This window comes from Melozone crissalis, unplaced genomic scaffold, assembly GCF_028551555.1.
Source record: "Melozone crissalis strain CALT ecotype California unplaced genomic scaffold, PUWL_Pcris_2 ptg000019l_1, whole genome shotgun sequence".
Taxonomy (NCBI): Eukaryota; Metazoa; Chordata; class Aves; order Passeriformes; family Passerellidae; genus Melozone; species Melozone crissalis.
In genome coordinates, this window is record NW_026535797.1 from 15612409 (window position 1) to 15639025 (window position 26617).

The 26617-nt window shown below is 38.6% G+C and overlaps 1 protein-coding gene across 4 annotated transcripts in view; it reads left to right on the forward strand.

Annotated features, from left to right (window-relative positions):
* BLNK (B cell linker) overlaps positions 1–26617 on the forward strand; it is a 90046-nt gene that overhangs the window by 47130 nt on the left and 16299 nt on the right. For 3 of the 4 annotated variants that reach the window (XM_054276576.1, XM_054276573.1, XM_054276575.1), the window contains exons 4-12: positions 13020–13085; positions 18182–18238; positions 20276–20325; positions 21271–21311; positions 22134–22290; positions 23409–23578; positions 24046–24127; positions 24877–24957; positions 26391–26416. In XM_054276576.1, the coding sequence (XP_054132551.1) occupies positions 13020–13085; positions 18182–18238; positions 20276–20325; positions 21271–21311; positions 22134–22290; positions 23409–23578; positions 24046–24127; positions 24877–24957; positions 26391–26416 (730 nt within the window). The remainder of the gene's footprint in view (positions 1–13019; positions 13086–18181; positions 18239–20275; positions 20326–21270; positions 21312–22133; positions 22291–23408; positions 23579–24045; positions 24128–24876; positions 24958–26390; positions 26417–26617) is intronic. The other variant, XM_054276574.1, reaches the window with a different exon arrangement.

Consider the following 26617-nt stretch of genomic DNA (forward strand, 5'->3'; position numbering starts at 1 on the left):
AGGAAGTTGGCAGAAGGTTTAGAGTAAAAGGGAGTTTTACCCGTTCTGACCCGCTGGCCACGGCGCCGCAAGGAAGTGCGGGAGGTAAACACGGGTTTGGAGTGGATAACGCAGATTTAGAAGTAAAATATGTGTCGGTTTCACCTGCAGCGCAAAGAGGAATATTTTCAAAGTGTCTATTTTCAAAGTTGTAAGGAAATAGTGTGTGACTCATTATGATGTATGAGTCTTATGCAAATTAGAAAAACTTAATTAATTGCTTAATGCTTTAATGTCTTATGAAGATGGCTTTTGTAGTTAAGTTTGGTAATGTTTCCTAGTCTTCGAAAGAACTGGTGGAATGGAGGGAACTGGAAAACGGGAAATGTTCCTAAGTGAAGGAGAACAATGTTAAATACAGGGTTTGAGAGGAAAAAAGCAGAAGCTGGCCATTACTGAAGTATTTTTAGTGTGTCTCGCTTCATGTGCTGCTACAGTTGGCACTTCGAGGCTCTTTCATCATGACTTTTTGTATTTCTGAATACTTAAAAGAAGTTCTGTTTCAGATTAAGGTAACGTGGAATTCTTTTCCTCTGAAAAAATAAGAATGAAATACTGAAAAATATTTTTTCCTAAAATAAGTCATACTTAAGCACTCAATACTAACTTATAAACCCTTCTCAAGTCTCTCTCCCTCTCCCCAGAAACCTTCATGCAAACTGGAATAATCTTTTGTAAAGCTAATTTTGATGGAATGCAGTTTATTGATGCCTACTCTCTCCATACTGTGGCAGTGTTGTTGGGGAGGTGTGTACTTGCAGAGCTGCAGTGACGCTGATGCTCCTCAGCCAGGCACAGCTAATGAAAGCCAAGCAGGCTGCATGGTAACCTGTGGAAGGCTCAATGGACAGGGGGAAGAACGCAGGGAATTTCCTCATTGCCTGCAATTTACCACCTTAAGTAGTCTGAACTGGTTTAAATGGTGTCAGAGCTCAGTGTTGGTCTAAACTAGCTGTCTTTAAATAACAAGTTGAGGAACAAGTTGGAAAGCTTGATTCCATCCATTACTGGTACATAAAAAAATACAGTACACACCCTCTGCTGTCGTAAATTTGTAGCTGGGATTCTCCTTCTGCACTTTTGCAAACAATTAGAGCAGGATTGCCTTCAAGTATCTAAAGTGGGTGTATGTGTGAGGGTTATAATGGCCCACAACTTTTTGGTGAACTGATTGAAAAGCCCTAAACCCATCTTCTGCACCTTCACACAGACTGCACTCTACATCTCATCTGAGGTTTTAATATTGTTGTAAAATAGGGAAGAGAAAGAAGTAGCTCTGCTTTCCTGTATTAATCTGAAGTATTACAAGTTACTCTTTCTCTCCTCCTCATGGCCAATTCAGCCGATTTGTGCAGGGATAGGAGGAGCACCCATTTCTCAAGCATGTGAGCGTTCTCACCACACGCAGTGGACATTCATGCTTCGACTTGAGCATGTTGAAATACTCCTTAGAAACCTGGATATGTGGCTACAAAATCTTACTGTGGTGTCAGAATTTTAAAACCTGAAGACAGAGCTTTCCATGAGTAGATATTCACAGGATAAATTTAAGAGAGATATGCAAATACAGGAAGAAATCAGCGTAATGTGGTGGGAGCCTTTTCCTTTATGTTTGAAACACCTGGGTACCTCTTCGTGCTCTGTGACCTGTTAACAGTGCAGTTGACTTCCTAATTCCACCCCTGTCTGCATGGAACACACACAGGTGGTTCAGAGTTTGTATTGAATGTTACATGATCTAAATGTTTATGGCAAAATTGTACTTTTCTTCATATGCTAAGATACGATGCCAAGAAACATTGCTGCCAAACATAGTTTCAATTTATGTGATTATAGTTTACATTTTTAAAGACAACTTTCTTAAAATTTCTGCTTTGTAGCAGCAAAAGATAAAAAAAAGCTACTGTTGAGTCTGAGAGAGACTCTTTTTATTTTTTTAAGTGCAGACCTGAAAAGCTAGATATTATGTGGTTTTGCTAAGCTCAGCTATTCTCCATGGGTGTAGTTGAGCCCACCAGACCTAGGTTTTTGTTGCATTAGCAAATCTTAGATCAGATCAGATCTAACAAATGTTCCATTTGTTAAGTTTATTGCAGCAATAAGAACTTTAAATGTTCTTATATGTCTGTCTGCCTGACATGTTGTGGTATGTACATTGTTTGCAGTTAAGCCACTCAACTAACTTCAGTAATAGTTGGACAGGAATGCTGGAACTTCATGGAATTCTGTTATTAATTTCTATATAGTGTTTCTTATAAGGGCATGCACAGTATTATACAAATATTCCCTCAGTGTGTTCCAACTGCTTCCTTATAGTCAGGAAAAATTAATTCAAAGGCTTGGTTATTTATTGTGAGATAAACTAATCTGTGGTTCATAGAAATAATTTGGTACTTTGAATGGGTTCCCAAAGAGTGTAGTGAATACATGAGCAATACCCATACTGCCATGGCAAGCTCTAGCGTGCCTGGATTTCAGAGTGAACTTCAGGGAAAAAAAATTATGCTGCAAACATACAGAAACAGATGCACTCATGATCAGGGACAGTAGGTAGCATGGGTAATGGGAAGTTAGAAGCTCAGAAGAAGTCTGCACTAACCTTACAAACTCTTTTGTGGTTTAACTTCCCTGGACTATAAGCCTATGATTCCTATGATTTAAATAATTTCTAGCTACTATATGTAGCTGTGTCATAGCATCTCTTCAGACTTGCTGCATTTTTTTATTATGACCACAAACCTTAATGATGACCCTCTGCCCATAGCTGACTTTGCTGTGTGGCACTAAGTCCTTTTGAAGGCATCATCGCCTCTGTGGTGATGGGCAAACCATGGCGCAAACCAAAGTGTGCCACATGCTTTCACTTGCCTAAGGTCATGCAGCCAGGAAGTTCCAGATTGCACGCAGCCTTTTCCAAGGGCACAGTTTCATGTTAATTTCACATGACTTCTTTAATTTGCAGCACTTCATCTCTGCCCCCAGCAAAAACAAAGGTTTAAAATCCCTATCTCCAAGCATAATGTCCATTTAAAAGGAAGTGGAGATAAACTGACAATTTGCTTTTCTTAGGTTGAACAAGTGTGTCTGGGTCTTTGGTTTTTTTTTTTTGCAGGATTTTGTATTAGTCCCCGTTAAACAGAAGGGTTTAAATCCTAATTCCATGAAAATCAAGAGGGATTTCCTTGAAGCCAGAATGTCTGTTGTCTGTCAAACCAGGAGGTGTTTATAGTCCTCACTAATTTTCTACTGGGAGCTTGGCTGTAACTGCTAGGCCTTTTTCTTTAACAGAGGATCTTCTGGCAATGTGTCTTCTTGAAAGTGTATAGTAGAAAAAAGTAATTCATTTGGGATTGAAATTTTATTTATTCTCTCAAATTTCATCCTACGTATAGGATGCTTTACCATAGGGAGCATTTACTTTTGGAGAAAATGTTTGGGGAATATCTGGATATAAGTTTTGTACTGTAAGAAAATATTTTATTGTAGTAGTTCTACAAATTCCTCTTAGTGGTAGCAAACAGTTTTAGAAATTTAATCTGTTTTTTCAAGACAAATTTCGTTTTTTACCTCAGTGAACTTGAACAGGACAAAAGAACAAAAATAAACTCAAGCAAGAAATTAACTGGAAGTAACCTATAGAATGTTCTCTAGAATATGACAGAATTAGCCATCAAAGCCCACATCCAACTGTAACATCTCAACCTGTCATTAGTTACATAGAGTCCAGAGGAAAGGCTCTGCAAATGATAGAATCATTCAATGGTTTGGGTTGAAAGGGACCGTCCTGTTCCCATCCCTCTGCCATGGGCAGGGAAACCTTCCACTAGATCAGGTTGCTCAAAGCCCCGTCCAACCTGGCCTTGAACACTTCCAGGGATGGGACAGCCACAAGTTCTCAAGCCAGCCTGTTCCAGTGCCTCCCCACCTCCACAGTAAAGAATTTCTTCCTAATATCCAAACTGCTCTGTTTGATGCCATTCCCCTTGTCCTGTTACTGCATGCCCTTGTAATCAGCTCCCCTCCAGCTTTCTTGCAGACCCCTGCAGTTACTAAAAGGCTGCAGTGAGATCACCCCAGAGCTTTGCCTTTTCCAGGCTGAACAATCCCAATTCTCTCAGCCTCATTTCGGCTCTTCCACCTGCTTTGGAGATCTCCCCTTTCTAGCAAAAGTCTAATCTGCCCTAAGGAGATAACAGCTGGGAAGGTCTTCTGCTCTTCAGCACCCATTGCCACCACAGCCATCCCCTGTCTCAGCTTCCAGTCTCTCCTGACAGCTTCCCACTGCACAGCACCACTCTGTGGTGGCAGCAGCTTCTCTGGCACACCCTGTTTTAGCCCAGCACCGTGTAGGCTGAACATAAAAGGTCACATGAAATCCCACTTCAGTGATTTGCAGTCTTCAAAACTGAGTTTCACAGGCACAGGGAAAGGAGGACACCAGCTGCATTTGCTGTGCTGATGAGCACAAACAAAAGTTTTTTCTGTAGGACTGTTAGGTCCTCTTTGCCATACAAAGCACAGGATTTTGATTAAAAGATAAAGTTTTGTAATCTCTATTTCCTCTAGTTTTATGTCAGCTTAAATAGTTCATAAATTCTCTCTCATCTCTGGACTTTGGAATGAAATGAGATAGGAAATGCAAACTTCCCCCAGATACCACTGCAAAAGTCCATTCTTTCACTCAGTGTGACTTCTCCAGTCAAATCCTCTTGCTTTTTCCTCTGACCTTGCTTCAGCACAGCACAGCCTCCATCCCATCTATATTTGTCGTCCTTTATTCCCTTCTCTCTGCACAACCACTTCATTCTACCAATCCCTTTAAAGCTTCTTTTCTTCCTTCCAGCTATGTCATCCACCTGGACTAATCCCCAGGCTAAAAAAAACAACCAACCAACCTACCAAAACAACCAAACCTGAAACACACTAATTTTTATTAAAAACAGAAAGCCAAAAAAAAAAAAGCATCCACCCACAAACTGAAGGGGGGAAAACACCCAAACTAAACCGCCATATAGGATTTATTCTCAGACAGAATTTCCTCCCTATAATGCTGTTTATAGAAAGGATGTTTAAGTGTGACTGTGATCTATATGTGTTTTAAATAAATATATTTAAAGAAATATGGTAATGTGGACAAAAGGATGCAGTATAATATTGAAACTATCAAGAGATGCCCTGCTTTGGTCTCTGCAGGTAGGCAGCAGTGTAAGGCTGTAATGTGTTCACAAGATCAGCCATGCTTAGGTAGTACCTATAGCTGTATTCTTCTTGTGCTGGCGAAATTATTAAGTCATTGGCAAATAAAATATGTTCCAAATAAAATGAGGCCCTTGTAGTGACACTAAAGGCCTGCTAAAATAACTGTCCAGAGTAGGAGCATTTGTCAACCATAGCAATGACAAGTGACACCATCCTTGGCCTGCAACCGTCAGTTACTCAGCAGAAGCGAAAAATTTAGATTTGATCTAATGACATAGGGTGGGGTTTTTTTTGTTTTTTTAGTTAAATAATAAATTATTAAAAGCCAAGCAAAGAACCCAATAAATTAATTTTCGTGCCCATGGGGAAAAAACAACATTCTAGCAAACATGGCAAAACTCGTTTTTTTTACCATTAGTTTATAAATGTGCCCCACACAGCTGTGTAGAGAGCTAGATATTAAATCATAATTTGATATTGCAGGTACTCAGTGATGTGTTGATTCCAGAACAAACAGTTTTGTGTTTTACAGAATCATTCAAAATCTATGTACTGCACAGGACATTAAAATGTGATAGATGCTTTGCTTTTGGAAGGCAAATATGGCAATCATAAATCATTACGAAAAAGCCCCACTGGAAAACCATATTAGTTTGTATGCTCAGCAGACAAGAGAATTGAAAAATTGATGGAAAACAGTGGCTGAAAGGGACAGTACTTTCCCATTTGGCTTTAGGGTATCGTCTTAGATTTTTGGTAAACTGTAAGAGGATGCAATGTAGATATGTCTGGTTTTGCCAGCTGTAATAAATTACTGAAGAGTAACAGCAGCTTGAAAATTCTATTAACATCTTTATCCTAATTGGTTAGTATATACATTTTGAACAAGTTTATTTTCCAGACATAAGCAAAGGCAGATGTGCAGTGCTGCAAGTTTATGACCTCAACATAAATTGCTACATAGTAAATGCTTTAGAAATAATTGAAATAAGGTATTTTATATGTAAATGTGAAATCTAAGTTATAATGGCTACATAATGTACTCATACGTATTATGAGGCAGTAATATGAAAAACATGAGTATATGTTTTTCAAGTTGAATTCAAGGGGAAACCTGGTGAAGTAAGCTATTAATAGAAGAGGCTAAACTATGTGTCTTAATATTTCCTTCCTATCTTAAAATATGGATGCTGTGGGCATCTCTGCAGGATGCACAGAGGCAGCAAAGTGCTACTGGAGCTGTAGCCACATGGCCAGTTGAATTTGACACAAGTCTGAGCAGCTGCCAAAAGAGCAGGTCCCTTTCTTCCACCCTCCCAAGGCCCCTGCTCACCCTGCCCCTCTCTGCCCTCTCGCTGGCACCAGGGTTCCAATGGCCACGTGACAGAGCTGGGTCTGATCCTGCTGATATCTAAATTGGCAAAAGAAAAAAGAAGTTAGTTTCCCAGCTGGAATTCCCATGATTCATCATAGCTGGGGAAGCACCGAGGGCAGAGAGGAGTGGAATTTCCCCTTTCAGTGGCAGCCCACGTGGGCTCCATTAAAGTGACATAGGGACCAGCCAGGGAATTTCTCCAGAGTTGAACAAAATTTGATTGGCTTCAGAACAAAACAAAACAAACTGATCCATGAGCAGCCTCCATTAGGTCTCTGTTAGTGCCACCCCACATCTATGATGGGTATAATGCTTCTGTAGCTTGAGCAAGAACACTTTCAGCCCAAGCACAGCAGTGTTTGTCAGTGGGAATATTCTGGGTCCGTACCAGATCCTGTCTTTATTCATTTCCCTACAATGTCTTTCTGCTGCTTCTTCTTGTTGAACTATGAAAGCTGCTTAAGTCTTGTACATTTCTGTCCTTGTTCTCCTTCAGGGACCAGGCTGTAGGGTACTAATCCTTCAGGGAGGCACAGCACTCGCTTAGTTTTAACTGGAACTGCATTTTAGCGTAGCCTAATGGCTTGAACTTCCTCCTGCTGCTTGAAAACCTTCAGGAAAAGTGGAGTAAGTCTTGTGAATGTGGTTTCTGTGTGGGGGTTGGTTTTTTTTGTTTGATGTTTTAAAACATTAACTTACATCCAGAGAGCTGGTGCAAAAAAGATCAGCAAACCAAAAAATTGCTCTGGCAAAGAGCAGGTCAGTTACAGAACAGGAAACATAGCTTATCTTTTTATGTCAAGGAGTGACATGTAATATTCACTTACATATTGTACTACCTCATTTTCTGTATTCCCTACAGTGTCATTGTTATTCAGTTGGGATAAAGGGAAGAGCAATCTGCATAAGAGGGGAGAGATGTCCAAAACTTGGAAGTTTTGTTTGCTTGCTTGCTTGTTTGTTTGTTTCCAGGCAAATTCAAATGCTTAGCATTGGAAACCTAGAATGTCTTCTTTCAATATGCAGAACTCCCAATCACCTCAAACTTTACACCTTACACTTTTTGCTTTCATGTTAGGCATGATTTCTGTCAAGAATGTATTATTCCTTTGCATGCTAGGATTTTTTATTAACTCAGTGAATATTAGTACTTAACCAGTGCAAGGAGGACTGGCAGCTTTTTTGTAAAGATTATGTAGAGGACAAATGAAGATGAAAAATACAATCAGTATTTAGCCTTTCTGTGCCTCTGTGTGTACCATGTAAACACACACCTGCTCTAACTATGGGGTTTGCCTTTAGGCAAAACAGTGGATGATACAAAAGTGAGCAGAACAGGATGTTTCTGAGACTTTAAGAAATCAACACTCTTGTCAAAATGAATATAAACTATTGTCATTTCCCCTTGTGCATCTCCTAAACACGGGTGAGAACAATTCCTTGTTTCTTCTTCCTCTCAGATAGGCAGCTGTAATTGACTTCTCCCAATAAGCAAACCTCTTTGAACCTTCCTTGTCAGCTTTGAGATAGCTTTACAGATAAAGATCAAAGGCTCAGTGCCTTGAATGGGTGGTTTGGTGCCACAGGTTACCACCTCCAGTTCCAAACTTCCTCTTCTCCCACCAAGAAAGGCATTGCAGGGGGTGGATAAAACCCCAGAGCAGATAAGGGGCTCTGAGACCATATCTTAGACCAGCAGCTGCTGAAGTGGTTTATCTGACTGCACCTCAAGGATTCATCTGTCTCTCTTACACATTTTTATGCATTTTACACATATCTCAGCCATTGAAAACAATAACTGTGACCCAGGTGGCTGATTCAACCTGTCATTTCCTTGCAAAGGACTCCCACTCTTTCTGTTCCAGGTAGAATAGGATGTAAGGGTGTGCACATGTAGAGATCTGAAGCACCTGAAGAAGATGTAGTTAGGAATTAGATGCTTTCTTTATTTGGTGTTTCTTTTTGCTTTCTACTGAGGAATTAGAAGTGAAGATGAAGGAGGTAGAGTTGTTTCATAACATTTAATTGCATTGTCTTTGAGGCACAAAAGTGACAAGTAATAGGAAAATACATCTTAGGAACACAGCCAGTTCACCAAAATCCATGTTCTTCCACAAAGACCTTGGCAGGAGCATTGCTTTCATGGAAGGCTGGCATAGGAAAGGTGGTCCTTTTCTGGTTTGTTAATTCAGTTTGAGAAGATATTTCAACATAAGAGCTTAATGCTTTTCAAAATCTCAAGTGGCAGTTTTACAAATCCCCTTCTAGGTAAGCAGTTTCTCCCCCCAAAAAGAAGCCGGAGTCTTCCCTTTGTCCAGAAACAATAACTTTCTTTCTTGATTTGGTCACCTGCATCGCTATTTATAAAACTGAAAGATAACAGAAACACAAAACAAAGACCAGCTGGGGAGAAGGTGCTGGGATAATTGTGCTGTGAGAAGCCATAAGGAGAGGTCTGGACATGCTGGTTTTGCTTCAGTTTCAAATTCTAATGTGGGGTTTTTTTTAATTAACAGAAATAGCTGTTATAATTTTTAGATTTCTGCTCTTTGAGTTTTGGTTTGTATCTTCTAATAACTTAGCTTTTATTTTCCAAATTTCTTTGCTTTCTGTTTTGTGGCTCTTATAGCTGAGGCAAGTGGGTATTTTTGGAGACTTTTTGTTTTAAGTCTAAATTTGCACTTACTAAATACCATGGTAGTTTTCTAATGCCAAGTATTTAAATTTGCCTGAAAAACAACCCCAAACAAACAAACAAAAACTCTGAAAAACATTTTTTTGTTTTAATGTGATCCGCCGTTCTTAAGCCAAAAGTGAGTGTTGCTACACCTACCCACAGTCTTACTTAAAGTGAATGGACAAATTCATCTTCAGAAAATGGGACTTTCTAGGCACAGAGCTACAGGCTGTCCTGTCAGTGAGAAACAGATACACCCAAAAAGGTATAAGAACATGCAATTGGCATGCAAATTGTCTATTTTACTGTGTGTTTTTTTTTTAATTATTTTTACTATTTTAAAACCAATTCAGCTTCATCAGTTAAAGACCTAACTGATGTGAGGAGAAGGAGAAGAAACATACAGGTCCCTTAATGTTGAATGAATCAATATTGCTTGTAAAGCAATTACAGATTTGTAATACTCATAAATACAATTTCTCAAAAACTAGTCTGAATGGTGGGAGAATTCCATATTAAACAAATCTGTCTGAAAGCAAGACAGACTTCTCTTTCTCAAGTCTAGGGACTCTGTACCTCATCTCACATCTGAATTGAAAACTTGTTACACACTTTATTCTTCTTCATTTTTCTCTTTAAAACATATTTTACCATTGGAAAGCTTTTGTAGGATAGTGTGCATGCAAAAGAGCCAAAGGCTTCCAGGTGATGTTTGAAGGTGGGGATGTGTCTCAGGCCAGGTCCGCCCATCATCCTCACTTCATCATCACATATTCCTCATAAGCTGAGCTGTGACCACATCAAAGACAGGGTGGGTTTGTTTCATTTTGTTTTATCTTGAGGCAGCTCTGACAGTCCTTGAGTGCAGCAAGCACACAACAAATCCTTCTTTCAGGATGTATGGTATTTATAATGGGAAAACTTTGCACCTTCCTTCAAGTACTTATCACAGCTAATGACCCCTTTGTCATTTGATCTGATAATTCTGAATTACTGGAGTTTTTAGCTGCAAAAATAGCAACACAGGGCTAAAAAGGGTTTTGGGTTAGGTTTCTGCCTTTTTTCTTTTATTCCTTCCAACATGTAAGAATTTCTAATGTACTTGTAAGAAACCTAAAACTTTTATTAGCACTTAGAACCAAAACTTCCAAACTTGCTATCTGCAGAACTTTGAAAATCTGTTGTGTGCCATGAGATCCTGATCAAAGGGTCCCATCCAGTCTATGCAAGATACAATTAAAGTGGATCTCAAAGTATCTATTGCTGAAATGTGTTTTCAAAGATTAGCAGTAACACAGACTGCAACAGACTTTGCAATTTTATCTGCAAACCTGATTTTGCATAAAAAGATCCCAAGCAGGTTTAATGAAGAGTTGGAGCTTGTAGTTAAAGAAGCAACTTTAAGTTTTACCTCTTGATTATCTTTAATTATATGCAATGCCACGTAAGACAAGCATTACTCATTATTTTTATTTACAGTACTAGCTGTAGTCAGGAGGTCCTTGAGTGTTTCTACTATCTGCTCATCCCAAAAGAGCACTAGAGAATAAACATTAGCTGGTGACAGAGTCCTGACTCAGGTGTTGTGAAGGAGGAGGTTGTAGTTCTGTACCTGGCACAAGGGCTGCCTACACTGGGCCATGGCAGCCTCCATTGCCTGGGTGCTGCTCTGGTGAGGCCCTCTCTCAACAAACCCTTTAATTGGAGTGCAGACTCAAGTGTTTGAGAGCCATACAAGTATTTTAGTACTAGTCAGATACGTAGATTCAGCCAAAGCTTTAGGTGTATAAATGCCCTTCTGGGCTTCACTTTGCTCATCACTCTGGAATGGCCTTTGGGCCTGGGATTGGGTGCTTGAAGATTTGGAGAACCCTCTTGCCACAGACTTTTCAATCTGCCTCTCTTCTTTTCTTCTGTCCCTCCAAGATCACAATTCAGACAGACAGCTCTTCCTAAAACTTTTCAGTTGTTGCCTTTTACATGGCCTGGCACTTCAAGAAATGTCAGCCTCCAGCTGACTGGACAGACTGGTTTTTGCAGCTCATTCAGCTCTATGGTGGAAGGGGATTCCACTTGAACAGGAGATCAGCTGTGCTTGATGGCTTCCTACACTTCCCACTTAGTGCACTGGTTATCTGCTTGCTCTCACAGGCTTCAGATGAGTTAAATTCTCCAGGGGCAGCAAACAAGGATTTTAACAACTCATACAAGAGCTATGTAACTTTAACAGCTGAAAAAATTCACACTAATGCATATTAGGTACTCTTTAGTTTGTCAAAGTTGGAATTAGAAATCTAAATTCCTCCATTTAGAGGCATTTAGAATAGAATAAGGAATAAGAGGCACAGATTTTTAAGAAATCTGACTATGCAAAAAATGGGAATGTTTTCATTTCAGTCCATCTGCTTGGAAAAAATATCATAATAGCACCAGTGCGTGTGATTTCCTAATTTAAATGCATCTTTTTAAATAGAAATATGTAATAAAATGATCTTTTAAACTGTAGCCTTACTCAAGGCTCATGGAATATCCATGATGCTCTAATCAATTCACCTAAATGTGATGAAATGAAAAGCAAACTAATTCAGGTGCTTGTACTTATCAGTTTTGTGTTAGATCTTATTTGCATGTGTGTGTGAAGGATTTTTTTAGCAAATAAATGACAATATAGAATAAAACCAGTAAAATTAACAAAGCACACCTTTTTTAAAAAAAAAGTAATAGTTTTACTAATTAGTGTCAGTAAAGAGCAGCAAGCAATATTCAGATAGAAATCTACAATTAGATTTTTGTGGGTGAGTTCTATTTCTGACAAACAACAAAGGAAATGTAACTGATGCTGACATCCATCCCTAATTGAAGGCTGGCAAGCCTTTTTGAAAGAAACACAAACACTTACAAGCTTTGTGCCCAAACTAGAACTAAACCATGTAGATCTCCTCTCATTCTTTTCATTCCTCATTACTTTTCATTTATAGACACTGCCAGGTGCCAGCTGGGGCACAGCACAGAAACAGCAAACTGCAGATGATGGCTATTTCTGATGTTTCAAGCAGAACCAGAAGCTGAATCTGTTAAGAAAAAAACCCCAGCAGATAAAACAGAAAAGCAGAAGTTCTTCTGAGCTTTTCACCTCACATTTAATGTATCTGGTTAGTTTAGACAATAACCCAAGCTGCTTTTATAGGTGCAGTACATTGTTGTTGGAAACTTTGGATCATTTTGCTGTACACCTGTTTCTCACAACTACAAGTAATTCATTTATTTAAATTAGCATGTAACATTGTATCATTTTGCTGTAAATGACCAGTTTGAGTTTTCAGCAGGAGGTAAAGATGTGCTTGTGAATTATTTGTCCATTATTCTCATTATATTTAAGTGTCCCATGTATGGCTAGAAATCAGAGGGCATCACCATTATAACCTTGCAGAGTTTTGAAGTCAGTTCTAGATAAAATGTCAACATTTAAATATTCAAAACTATTAATTTAGGCAAGGATTTTTCCTGATGCACTTACTCTTAAATTGATTGTTTATACCACATTTAATTGTATTTAGAAGGATAACACAAATAATGCTAAAGAGCTCCTTAAAAGCAAGGAAAACTTCATGCACAAATGATTTAACAATTAAACTGCTTACTGAAGGTATACTGAGCATATTTTTCTTAATTTATATTAATGTTGAACCACTTGATAAATTAATGCTGGTTTTGTTTATTATCTTACAGGAAGCTTCAAAAGATGGTGCATGACATCAAGAAAAATGAAAGTGGGATAATAAACAAGTTCAAAAAGTAAGTTTGCAATGCCAATCCCTAGTTTTATCAATGTGGGGAAGTTTGGATTATGGGCAGAGTGGTGTGTGGTACTTCAGTGATGGGACCATTGTCATTCCAGAGGGATGCACTTCCATGCATGGAAGGAGCTTTGGTTCAGACTGCAACCTGCAGAATGGTCATCAGTATTAACACTCATAAAGGAGTTGCAGAACTGGAGTCCAATGATAGGTTGTGTTTGAAGCCTTGGAAAAAAAACAGTATTTGAGTGAAGAGCCTTTTTTTTGAATGTTTGCTGGGAATGGTCATTGCTTATTGTTTGCATTGTCTGCCTTTCTCCTTAGGCAACTGTTTAGGCTTCCTGCTGCAATTAAGTTGAATTTGAGCTCCACCTTGAACCAACTGGTCAGACATCATACTTAAAATTCCCATAAAAATGCAAAGTCCTCCTGTGTTTCAGTCTCATAAAACAAAATGCAGAATTACCTAGCGCCCTTATTCTAGTAAGACATACTGAACAACATGCAGATTGTGTCACGTGCATGAAAGTATTATAAAATATTCATATGTATTTATACATAGAAAGAAATTCCAGTAATTTTGCATCCTTGTCAAATGAATACACTATTCACTGTTTCCAGACAAACATCTATTTAAAGCAATTAGCTATTTAGCACACTTTTCTTAATGCAACAGCTCATTTGCATTGAAATTCCATTTGGATGTGATTTTCTCATTCAGATGTGTTTCTTTACATGGGTCATTGGCAACAAAAGTATTAAGTACTTTTGGAAGTTAATTACAACACCTATCTGCAGTGTTTCCAGGACAACCGTGTTAAATTCTAGAAATACAACTCCTGTACATAAAAGACACGTGGAAGCATTGTTTTAAATTGTTTTTAAAGAGGGACCATGATGGCAGAGTTGAAGGGAAGCAGCTAATTCTGGGTGTAGCTGCAGTGTTCAGCCAGCTGCTGGCAGGTGTGGCTGTGCAGGAGCCCTGGAGAGCCGGGCTGGCTCAGCTGCTGGGCTGGTGTTTGTGGGAGCTGCTGGAGCTGCCGGAGGAGGGGATGCACTCCCAGGAGCAGCAGCACTGCCCAGCTCTCCTGTTCCCCGGGCAGCAGGGGTGATCTTGGCCTCCTTTGTGCTCTCATTTCCACAGCTGTGTTTTCTGCCCACAGACCCTGAGCAGGCTCTGATGGTAAAACACCTGATCTATCAGATAGATTGTGGAGATAATTTTTTTCCTGTATTCATCCTCTTTCACGCTAAGATTGCTGCAATTCACAGTTAATCACAGTCGCTTGCTATACTTATTTCCATGCAAGCACAAAAGAGAGTTTCCCATAAAATGGCCCTCTTTCAGCTACTTGGGATTTTAAGTAAATTTGGTTTTGTTTTTAGCACGGTGACCACTGTGTTCACCACCCATCTACAAAAAGCTCATTTTCACCTGGGACCTGCTCACAGGGAAGAGCTGCTAGGCTGTCCAAGGCTTTCTGTGGGGTTTTGGAGGGGAGAGGGTTAGAGCTTTCTTATAGTTGTTGCTTTTTAATAAAGGATGGCTTCCTACTTCACAGTAGTTGTTTAACTCCAATTAATAATGTTCCAGTGGACTCAGTTCAAAAGCCTCGGAGAGGAAAGATGACAAAAACAACAGAATCATCTAAGATTTATCATTTTGAGGCTACAAAGTGTCTCCTATAGTAGCCTGAACGTGAATTCTGTTGTTAATCAGTTGCTCTGAAGCTGGGGAGGTCATCGTTAAGTGTCAAAGATTGCTCCTATAGCACTGTAATCCTTTGATTCACTCAAGATAAAATATATATATACGAAAGAGCAGACTCATAAAAACTCAAAGTATGACTGCAGCCCAAAGCTCACATGTCAACTCTCCCAGTTATAAGAGCACAAAGAACACGAGGTATGAAAGCATAATAATCTTTCCGATGTTACTGTGATTCATCTGAGTCATAATAATCATTTTTGCAGCTATGAAGATCAGAAATTTAATTTTTAAAAATTGAAGAATTCCTGATATTTGCACATGACTTCAGAGTTCAAGTCTTGAACCCAGCACAAAATGAGACTTGCAATAAAAGCATGAGCTGACAGCACTGATAAGGATATGTACAAGAGGTGCTAAGCTTTACAGGATTAGAGCTGGCTGTGTTCCTTACTGTGCAATCTTTGGGGGCTTTTTGTTTGTAAAAACAAACAAAACATGGTCATCCAGATGATCACTACTTCCATTTCAGTGAAAGGATTATTTTATTAAATGTCAAGGTTCTAAACATGACTGACGCAGGAAAAATTTTATTTAATATGAATTTTGTGTAGCATAGATTCATCCATATGTTGGGAAAGAAAATCAAAATGAAACCTATTATAAGTAGAAATAATTTTAGAGAATTTAAATAGTGTACTTGCATATCTGAAGCCTAAAGTTGTCACCCACATGTATGCTGTAACCCTCTGCTACACAAATTGAAAGAATTATCAAATATTCGTGAAATGCAGTGACTAACTAATGACTTATTAGCAGTATTTGTTAAAACACTTCTAAAATCTGGATTGGCTCCTGATTATGCAGAAATTTAAAAGGTCTTTTGTCAAAACCTTTGCTCTCCAGGCTGGTTCATCTGTGGGGTGCAGGTGGGGACGAACTAATCTACTATCCATGTATGTCTTAAGGGTGTGTGGAAAGCAGGCTGAGCAGTCCTGGTAGCAGGAAAGAAATAGAAAGGTTGTTTTTTCATTGCTTAAAAGTTCCTGTTTGTTGCCCATTCCTACTCAACGTTTTCTGGCAGTAAAAATATTGGCCACTGCAGGGTAGCTGTCACCTGCTTGCCCTTAATCACATGCAAAGCTGTTTACAGCCCTGAGTCCCAGCTGCTGTGCAGATCACAGTGTCAAGGAGGATTATGTACTCAGGTGTAGAAGCAATGAGTGCAGCCAGCATTGGATAAACAATGAGAGCTGGGGGCATTTTTTTCATACTCACATCCTTGGTAATACAGGACAGGGAAGCAAAGCAATCATAGGTTTCAGGATGGAGAATGGTGGCCTGTGCTTGAAACACACTGTAAAGACAGAGCACTCATCTGTGCATCATCAGCTTTCAGCCTCAAGGCTTTGTTCAGTGGAATCCTGGCTCCACTGAAGTTGGGTGTTGAAAGTCACACTGCATGTACAGCTAAGTCAGGACTTCACCTAAAGTTTTGCATGTGTTGAATAAGAAACAAGAAGTTCAGTTTATTCTCCATGTTGTAATATCCCATCCTTCACAAAGCCATCAGAAATCATGCACTTGTACTCATGTTTCTGACTGCACACTATCCAAATGGGTCCATTTCTTGAACATTTGCCATGTGACCTGGAAAATGGAACAAAGATGCTTTACCCAGCTTTTTAGTTGGGTAAGTCTTTGCTTCAGATTTGTGTGGTCCATTTTTCTATGTCATTTATAATTTAAGCAGTAAAATAGTTGTGTCACTATTCAGGCAGAAAAATAGTTGTGTCACTAAATATCTCTTCAACCTGCATAGCTACAACTAAAAGACATTTGTGATCAAACCCTTGGCAGAGGGAAAAGCAGTATTTTATCAACCAAACAGTGAGAGAAAGTACCAAAATCAAGCTGTACGACACTTAGAAAAAGAAAACAGGAAAAAGTATAATACCTAATTTTAACTGTTACACTGAAGGAACATGAAAATTACTGTGTAACTGAATAGAATGTTTTGACTGTCAGGATTTTTATTGCTAAAACTGCCACAGCATATTGTAAGAACATGTGTGAAAGAGTCATAATAACAATTTTTAAAAAAATCCCTTTCAGTTTAATTTTGTCTTGTACAATTTCTGCATAATTCCAAATGTATAACAAACTCTTCCACTAGGAATACACAGTTCAGGAAAAGTTTATCTGTTCTCATCACACCTTTTGGACCTCTGAAAATGTTTCTGGCAAAGTTCAGTTAATTTATTGTGTAATCACAAGTGTGATGTTCTAGTGCATGTAAAGCTAATACATACTATAAATACTCAGGTCAGAAAAGATGCCAATATAATTTTTGTAAAAACTATTATGTTAAAATGGTTCCTAACAAGGGAGTGGAATTTGTACAGACTTAGCAATACAAAAAAGCAAGGGACTTCTGAAAACAAGGAGTTTTCAGATGTGTCTTAAATGCTGGGGGACTAAGCAGAAACACTAGTAGGGAAATGCACCTGTGGGAAAATTTAAGTGCTACATGTAAAGGTCTACTAATATGTGTGTTTGGTTCTTTTTCTGGGTGTAGCCTGTAAAAACAAGTGTGCTACAGCAAAGCACTGAGACCTCTGCTGCAGTTTATTTTAAAATTCTTCACTTAATGCAGGAAAACAAAAATGTGCTACAAATTCCAAGTAATTAATATTTGCAGCTCCTACAGGACCTGCAAAAAAGTTAAAAAAGTTAAGTACATGCCTACATGTTTTGTTGGATCAAGCTCAGCATATTATAGGGGGAAATCTTGGAATATATTGTTTTAAAATGGAATAATTTATTCTCTTAAAAGCTATTCTGAATTTCTGTACCCTGCATTATACTCTTATGTGAGAAGCATCTATAACATATGAAGTGTCTCAAGTGCTCCCTGGTTATTTGTTGAAGCTCCAGTATATGTGCTAGGATTAAATACATTTAAATATGCATGGTCAGTTGGATGGCATTTGATTCTTGCAGTCCCTTCTCAGTAACTTGAGGGAACAGGACAGAGTCAGTTGCCATTCTGCAAGGGTCTGTGTGGACAGTGAGGTCAGAGCCTGCAGTAGCTGGGTAACCACGCCTTGCTGTAGGGTTGTGTCTTTTGAGCTTGTGTTGTGGTTTGCACATTGGGTAGAGCTCTGGCTCCTGTAAAGTGAATCTGCAGCTGACTTCAAAAGAGCTTGGATTCCAGTTCTGGCACTCATAAAATCATACCACTACCATGAAAACGTCTTTTTAAGTGGATTTGAATTTTCGAATAAATAACATATTTGAAAAGATTCTAGCAAATATAGATGTGGCCGTGAACTGTTTCAGCTCTGTGACAGAAACGTTATTTCTTTTCTTCTGTTGATATTCAGGTTCCAAAATGAACAAGTGGCCTTAATTTGCAAAACTGGGAAAGATACTTGGGATCGGTATGCTATTCCATAGCTGCACATGGCATGATAGGCTGCTTAGACACAGACCTCTGTTCTTCCCTCGTGTGCTTTCGTTATAACGTATTTACACTTTCTGCCAGGGCCACTGCCAGGATTTACAGGGCCTGGTACCGAGTGTGGAAGATCTCTCTTTAGCAGCTTAGAAATGTGTGATATTGCTTAGCCGTGTACTTTATACCATGACCCAGAGAGCCTCTTACTGTTGCCTCAATTCCACTATTTTTCAAGTCTCCACCATTTCCAAACAACTCGTGGCAGATATGTTGTAAAATACATCAAGAGATCTTGGTCTCCCCTTCCTAAGACGTGAGATGAGCCCTGGCAGTGGCCCTGGGATTTTCTTTCTAACATGGCTGTGCTAACCTGGACAGAGGACCAGAGCAGAGCTGTTGAGAATGCTTTTTAGTTTACTGTTTGTACACTGAGTTACATTATGCTTCAGGAAGTTAAAACCTCTGAGGAGTCAGCTATCCATCATTAGTGTTGTTAGCCATGAACAAAGCAGGCTAACGTTGCAAAAATTATCTTCCTGGTCTGGTTTTTGTTTCGTTTGGGGGATTGGTCTTTTTTGAGTTTTAGCAATACCTGCACCATTTATTCATTGATTTATTCATGTATATGGGGTGTTTTTGGCGACTGTCTGAGCAACAGAATTCCATTAATTCAACCCATTAATTTCTCAAAACAGACAGGAAAATTTGTAAGTTGATGTGGTAGTGCCAGCCTGCTACCACCCTGAGTAAAAGTGGCACCTGAACAATGATACCTAGGCAGCAACCCTAAATAGGACCTAAATATTGAGTGTCAAATTCTTGTGGTAAAGCAACATTTGTTAACTCTATTGCTCAGAGATCCAAAAAACCATTTTCAATTCTTTGGGGATGTGGGTTTTTTTAATTATTTGCTTATTTTTGCAAATTAATTTGTTAGGACCTGACTGAAGAATGAGTGATGCCATCAGTTTAGTAGACAAAGCTTCAGGTCCACAGTGAGATCTCCTCAGTGCTACAAGGAAGCTGTCAGACAATGTTCAAAAGTTGCTTTAAAGAACAATTTTAATGTCATTAATTATGTTAATGTTTTATCAGGCTACTAAAAAGAAAGGGTTGTTGTTTTTTCCTTCTGCAGAGGCATCAGTCTGGCCTGTGATGCCACACATGCACTATTCATCTTGACTTTAAACCCAAATTCTTCTCTTTCATTACAGGGTACTGAAATAATTCAACTGACTGTAATTCAGTGTATTCTTTGGACAACTGCAAGTTAGTAAGGAGGAGTATACATGAATAAACACACATATACATATATATGTATGTGTGTATGTGTTTACACATATGTGTACTTCTGCCTCCTAGAGATATATATATATATATGTGCACATACTTATGAACCTTCCTGTATAGCCAAAAAGATCCTTTCAGTATTTCTACAAATTAATCATCTTTTGATTCACTTGTATGTGATGCCATTGTTACAGTTTTTACCAAAAAAGGGAGACATAACATCATAAAATAATAAAAAGTAGAATCTTTCACTGAGAGACTTGGTATATATTTAAATATTAACCATCAAAAAAAGTGTATGCAAAATTATTTAGTTCTAAAAATACATATGGAGAGTGCTTACACCACTTTCATATGCCATAGTCTTAATAAAGCCTCTGTGAACCTGAACAGATTTTCATCTTCTGATAGATCATCATTTCTTTCTGCCCCCTATTTTATCTCGTTCTGGAAATGAAGAAGAGGTGGGGTGAGCAAAGAAGCTGTCCTTTCAACATATGTTCTTAGTGAAAAAAATATATTAAATTCTCAGATTCTATTTTATTATTTTATCAGTTTCTAGCTTTTGAAAGCATTCTTCTACAGCTATTTGCTAAGTATCTGTGATGGTAATCTGTATTTCTTTAGCTGCGGGTATCTTTAGTTATCAGCTTTTTAATGTGTCTGGCTAATACTCCTTTCTAGTGAATGTTACTGATGAGATCATAAATGTAATAATTATAATTTACAGCCTTAAAAAAAAGCCACCGCCAAGTCTGCCACAAAGGGATTATGCTTCAGGTAAGACTGTATTAATGTAAATTTTAACTGCTTGTCTGTGTTAATTTGCTATCTATATGCCTAAGAGTATTTCAGCTATGCAGTGCCTCATAATTTGTTTTTAATGAGAGAACAAGATACCATTATCAACAACTCTGAAGGTAGTTCACACCTCTGAAATGAAAGGCAAGAAAGAAATGATTAATTGTGCCAGCATAAAGAGTAGCAAGTAACCACTCTTTCAAAATCAGTCTTAATCAGAGTTGTGTATCAAGGCTGCTGTAAAAATGGAGGAGAATTTGCATGCAGCCCCTCTTTACAGAAACTGTGAAAGTAAATACAAAAGAAATTGAACAAATATATCATTACAGATTTAAAATCTTAATGCTATTAATGTAATGATGACATCATGAATTATCTTAAAGGTAGAATCATCATGAATTATCTTAAAGGTAGACCTTTACTTGCTTATCATACAGTGCTGCCCACAAACTAGTTCACGGCTGTTTTTACAAGTTAACAGCCATCTTGTTAAGATAAGAAGAGAAGAAAGCAGGACAGAGTTTGGAACTTATCAGGTAACTGTTCCCTGTTTAATATAAACACAGCTGACTTTAACCAGGGCCCAGAGGTCAGCAAGAGTTCCATTATCTAGATATTGGCACCCCTACTTAAAAATGAGATGCATTAGCAGGACATTGTGGGTAAAGTGCGTGCTCTGCTGTTCAGACTATGCACAGTTTGTCATTTTCTAATGCTTTTCCAACAGTTCTGAAATAAGGTGTCAAAAATAAGCAAAAAGGCATTTAATTTACTGTCCAGACAGATGCGTTGCTCAGAACTGTTTGGAAATTTTGCTTGCTCTTTTTTAACTGAATATGATAACTATAGATTGAAAAACCAACCTAAAACAAACATTGATATTCATTATTACAGCTCCTTAAATAACTCTAATGTTTGGTTTAGAACACGCAGACAATGAAGAGGAACAATGGTCAGATGATTTTGTAAGTACATATTTTGGGCTAGTAGGGTGTTACTGTGGCAACAAGTTAGCTCAAGAAATAATAATAAAAGTTTCTTTTAAAATCATCTACTTGTGGTTGAACTAAATACTATTGAAATGTTGTTATTTTTTACATCAGTTTAATTCACAAGTAGCCACTGATTTTTAGCTACCTCAATTTTTTTACATTCAGCTTAGAAGTACTTTCAGAGGCACAGTCAATGATTGCCATGAACACTAAGGTTTTTGGATAAGTAAGCACATGGCATCAATTTGAAGGACTTCCTAAACTGAACAATAATTTTAGAAATCAGAAGAAGGTTTTATGTGGGGCAGGAAGGGTGGGAGGGGTGAGGAGAGGAAGGCCACTTCTTACTAAAAATGAAAACTTCTGCTAAGATTTTAGAAAACACTCGAATGAAGCAATTCACGGCTGTCAGCCGTGTAAAGTAGTGGTGCAGCTGTCAGCCTCAAGTGACCAGTCTCCTTCTGGAGTCAGATCTTCAGTACCCCTTTAACTGGAAAGGGATCCATTTAACACACTGAGATCCATCTGGCTGGATCTAGAAATGAACTGTTGTGGGAAAGGAAACAAGCAATTGGTCCATAATTTGAAGACTGAGCTCTTGAAGTGAAAGGACTGCTTGGAGATAGCAAAAAGACAGGGAGCTCCTGTGAGGAGCAGAAGGGGAGGAGGCAGGAGTGCCTCTTTGCAAGAGGAAGCACAAAAAGGGAAGATGATGTGTCTGTTGAAGGGTACATTGTTGTAATTTTGTGTTATAGAATGCTATGAGATGAGAAATGGGGAGTTGTGTCTTTCTAGGACAGTGATTATGAAAATCCAGATGACCACTCTGACTCTGAGATGTATGTGGTCCCCAGTGAAGAGAATCCTGATGACAGCTATGAGCCACCTCCAAGTGAGAAGGAGAAAAAGAAGATTCCCTCTGCATTCCCTATTTCTAGGGGTGAATATGCAGGTAGATATGGAATAGTTAACTATGTCACCTTGATAATTGCTTTTTGATCAGTACCAGAAGAGAAGAGGCCCCAAATGCACTTATCTGTCCTTTCCTCAAGAGTTTGCTTTTAATTCTCTTACTCAGATCTTAAGCATTCAGGGGTATGATTTTTTTTTTTAATTACAGCATGAAACAGGTTAGTATTGCCAGTAGTGATGTTTATAATTTTAATATAATGTGTCCTAGAGACTGTGATAGACATCTACTAATGACAAAATTCAAGCAGAGGTCTAGGAGATATTATTAACTTGGGGCTCCAAATTAATACACATATACTGATGCAGCAATTACTCTTAAGATGAAGCACATAAGACTAGACAGGTCCCTTCTTAAACTTCTCTGTTTCTCCAATCATTATTCCCAAAGCAATAAAAGAAGTAGCCCAAATATTCACTAAGGTACTAAGGATGATAAATACCCTAAAAAACAGGACAGAATCAAGATTTTATTTTCATCAGTCCAGTATAAAGGGATTTTTTTCTTTCTGATTTGATTCTTTTCAACCATGGATAGGTTGCATTGAAGTGAATGAAAGTTAGCTTCAGTTAATGAAGATTTGAGACATGGAGAAAAGAAACATTGACACGATGCCTGCTTTCATTTTTGTATGACACCAGACTGTTACTGGTTGTAGACTATTCATCAAAGTGTTAAAATACCACATATGTACTCACAGAAGTTTATCAGCCCTTCACCTGTGTGTTCTTTGAAAAGGGAAGGACCTGAGCCCCCAGAGAACTTGGCATAATTCATGTTGCAGTCCCACCCAGTGTCATTTTTCTCATGTCTCATATGCACTACCCCACCCAGGCAGCAGCTTTTCCCCAGGGAGTTGAACAGTTGTTCATACAGCAGCCAGTGCCTGGGCACCCGCTGCACCTGATACAGGCTGCTGCCCTGGGCAAGGGAGCAGGACCTGTTCACACACAGATCTCAACATCAGGTCCAGCTGTGCCCAGGTCTGCCATTTGACCTGTGCTGCAGCCACAGCAAAGACTTTTGCACAAGCAGTAGAAGAAAGTGCAGAGACTAATGTGTAATTTTTACTAAAATTGTTGTTTTCTACTAATTAAAAGACAATCGCCCCAGTCACCAGAAGCTTCCTCCCATGAACAAACCTCTCCCAAGTACACCCAGTCCAGCCATGTCCAGACCAAAGAAACCATGTGTGCCATCCATGCCACTGCCATCTCCTGCTGCAAAACCAAAAGTGCCACCTAAGCCTAAGGAGTGCAGTGATGATGAGGTAAAGTTTACAGATATATTTCTTATAACTGTGTAAATGTCGTAGCAATGCCATGGGCTGGTGTCATCCTACCCTTTGTAGTACAAATCATTTTGTACATCACTAACAGTGACCTGCAAGTATCACACTGACTCCTAGGGGATATCTGCCTGCTTTGAGCATCAGGGAGGCTCTTTAGACCGTGGAATAGCTCCTGATCATCCATAACAAGCTGCAGGCAGTGGGGAGAGAGTAACCTCAAAGGCTTCAGGACTGGAGGGATGGGAGGGCTTCCATGCACCAGTGGAATAATTCAATAAAGGTATTTCAATCTTTGGGATTCCCTTCCACACAGGATGATAAATGTCTGAAATAGGAGTCACTGTGAAATGGCAACTATTGTAAACTGCTGCCAGGGCTTCAATCCAAACAGTTTGATGGCATGATGGAGGTTTAATTGAGAGATTTTTGTCCTGAATTTCTCATAGGATAACTACATTGTGCCAGTGGACAATGATGATGATAACTATATTCAACCCACAGAAGGCAGCATGTCACTACCTACAAGATGTGAGTTTTAGTCATATAAGCTTATAATTATTGCTTTATTAGGAATAATAGTGGAAAAAAATGGGTCAAATTAATGGGTCTGTTTCTAGGGTTCAAAGAGTGGAGATGCAGCTGTTAAAGAGATCACAGCCTGCAAAAAGGCACTTGGCTCCTTTGGCTTATGACAAGGCCAAGGAAAATTATTTTTTAACTATGGAAAGACATGTTTAATTTCTGCCTCTCTCAGCTGTTTCAAAGTCCAGCCCTTGTACAACCAGGAGGCTTCTCATGACATCTGACCTGCCTTCTCAACCAAGGGAGCAGTAGCATTAAAATTCTCTGTTTGCTGAAGTGCTTCGGGAGAAGAACAAGCATTTTTAGATATTTAGTAGATAAAGACAGACTTTGCTTTTTTTTTATCTCACTTTATATATAAATATATTTAGCTAGAAAATGAAACTACTACAGCCCAAAGGTGAAAAGTAAACAGAGAAGAGACTGTAGTTCTGCTCTCTGACATTACTGACAGTGTCAAACCTCTTCAGAAAGGCTGAAATACTGAATAATCCTTCTCTTTTAAAATGAGAGCTGCTTTCTGACTCAGTTGATTTATTCAAGGTCACACAAAAGGTTGTCATTTGGACCTACTTAATCTTCATTCTTATTGTATAAATGTTACATTGTTAGTTTGTAAACAGATATATATAATGTGTATATGTACACACATGCACAAGTATATATATATGTACATGAATAAAATATGTTTTTAGCACCTGTGAACAGATTTATGAAGACAACAAAGCCAGCCCCCCCTATTTCTCCAAAGCCTTCTCTTACTTCTGTTATGCAAGGTATGTGAAGCTTGCATTGCTGTTAGAATAAAAGAATGTAAAACTGTGAAATATTAAATTATGCCTGATGTATTCACACCACTAACCCTATGACATACTAAAGTAAAACAAAAATATGTTCCCCTTTAGCTTTTCTGTGTTGTAGCAGTTGCTTTGTCTAGCTTGAACAGTAAATCCATTTTAAGCATGAATAAAACTAGAACAAGCTATTTGTCCCAAATTAATTTATTTTTAGTCTTCTGCTCTAGTGGAGGAACACAAATTGATCAATACAGCAAAAAGAATTATAGGACTCAGTATGTCAGTAATCCCATTTCACCATAGGAATCAAGACCCAATACTTTAGACTTTACCATATAGAAATTCTCTACAGGCTGATGTCTTGCATGGCCTTTTATAACAGTGTTCCCATTGAGGTTCTGTAAAGAGCAGTTTATTTGGAAAAGAAACAAAAGCAGAAGCAAATAAGAGGAATCCTACTTGCTTTTGTAAATTCAGATAGTCTTGTTAATCTCTCTCTTCCAGCTTAGACTTGTTTTGCATCCTCAGTCTCATTAATTGCTTGGATGTAACCTTTCCAGACATGACAGAGTTCTTTAAAAAGCTTTGCATATTCATTAGCAATGTGTTTAGCTTTAAAGTCACAAACTACAAGTCATAAACTAACATTTGTTATGAATTGCTTAAGACTTCGTGAGTTATTTTCCAGACATCTTAAAATGCCCTTTTCAATCTCAGCCTTTCTGTAAATCAGTGTCGAGCAACATCAAGCTCCTGACAGATGTTACTGCAGAATAAAACATCTCCCCCTGGTGGGAGCTGGGACACTTGAGTGCAGTAAAGTGATGAAACCTGTCATGAAATTTACTGAAACAGGATTCTATTTGCATCGAAGAAACTGGGCATAGATAAAGACGCTGGTGGTTTTTTCTTCCAAGATCTATGAACTAAAATATAGTTGTGGGTCAGAACTCAGGGAGGAATGTTGGCCATGCAAATGAGCCAGCTTGTATTTATGACTGTCCTGATTTCTTCCTCCCTGAGTCAAGGAAAGGCTAAACACTACTACAGGTGTGATAACACATTTTTTCCAAACTGACCCAGGTTTGCACAACACAAGCATTCATCTTGCTTGCAGCAGGGAGGGATTGAGAAGAAAAACAAAACAATAAAAAGGTTTTGCAATGAGAGTAAACTTGATTAATACAGTGACTGTATATCAGAATTCCTTCAGACTTCACCTGAAGTTTTCCCTACAAGACAGGGGGTGTTGCTGCTCCAGGGTGGCAGATTCAAATTGTGAGCAGATTCTCTAAGTTATTTTTCCAGAGTCAGAAGCATGACTGATAAAAATTCAGATCAGCTTTTATGGTAACATGCACTATGGTTTTGCTACACTAAAGAATGCTTTTTATTTCTTCCCTGTCCTGTAGAAGTCTACGAGGTTCCTGAAGAAGAGGTGAGGCCTTTCTACAGTATCAATCCCGTTGCCCTCAGGCAGGGTACAGATGTGACTGTGAGAAAAGATTATCAGCCTTTCAAAAGGGAAAACTGGGAACATAACTCTTGCTGCACTTAAAGCTTTCTGACACTCCCTTTTCAGAAAAGCTGAAGTTTCAGAAAAGCAAACCATTTCAAAAGAGTAAATGGGAAGGGGAAA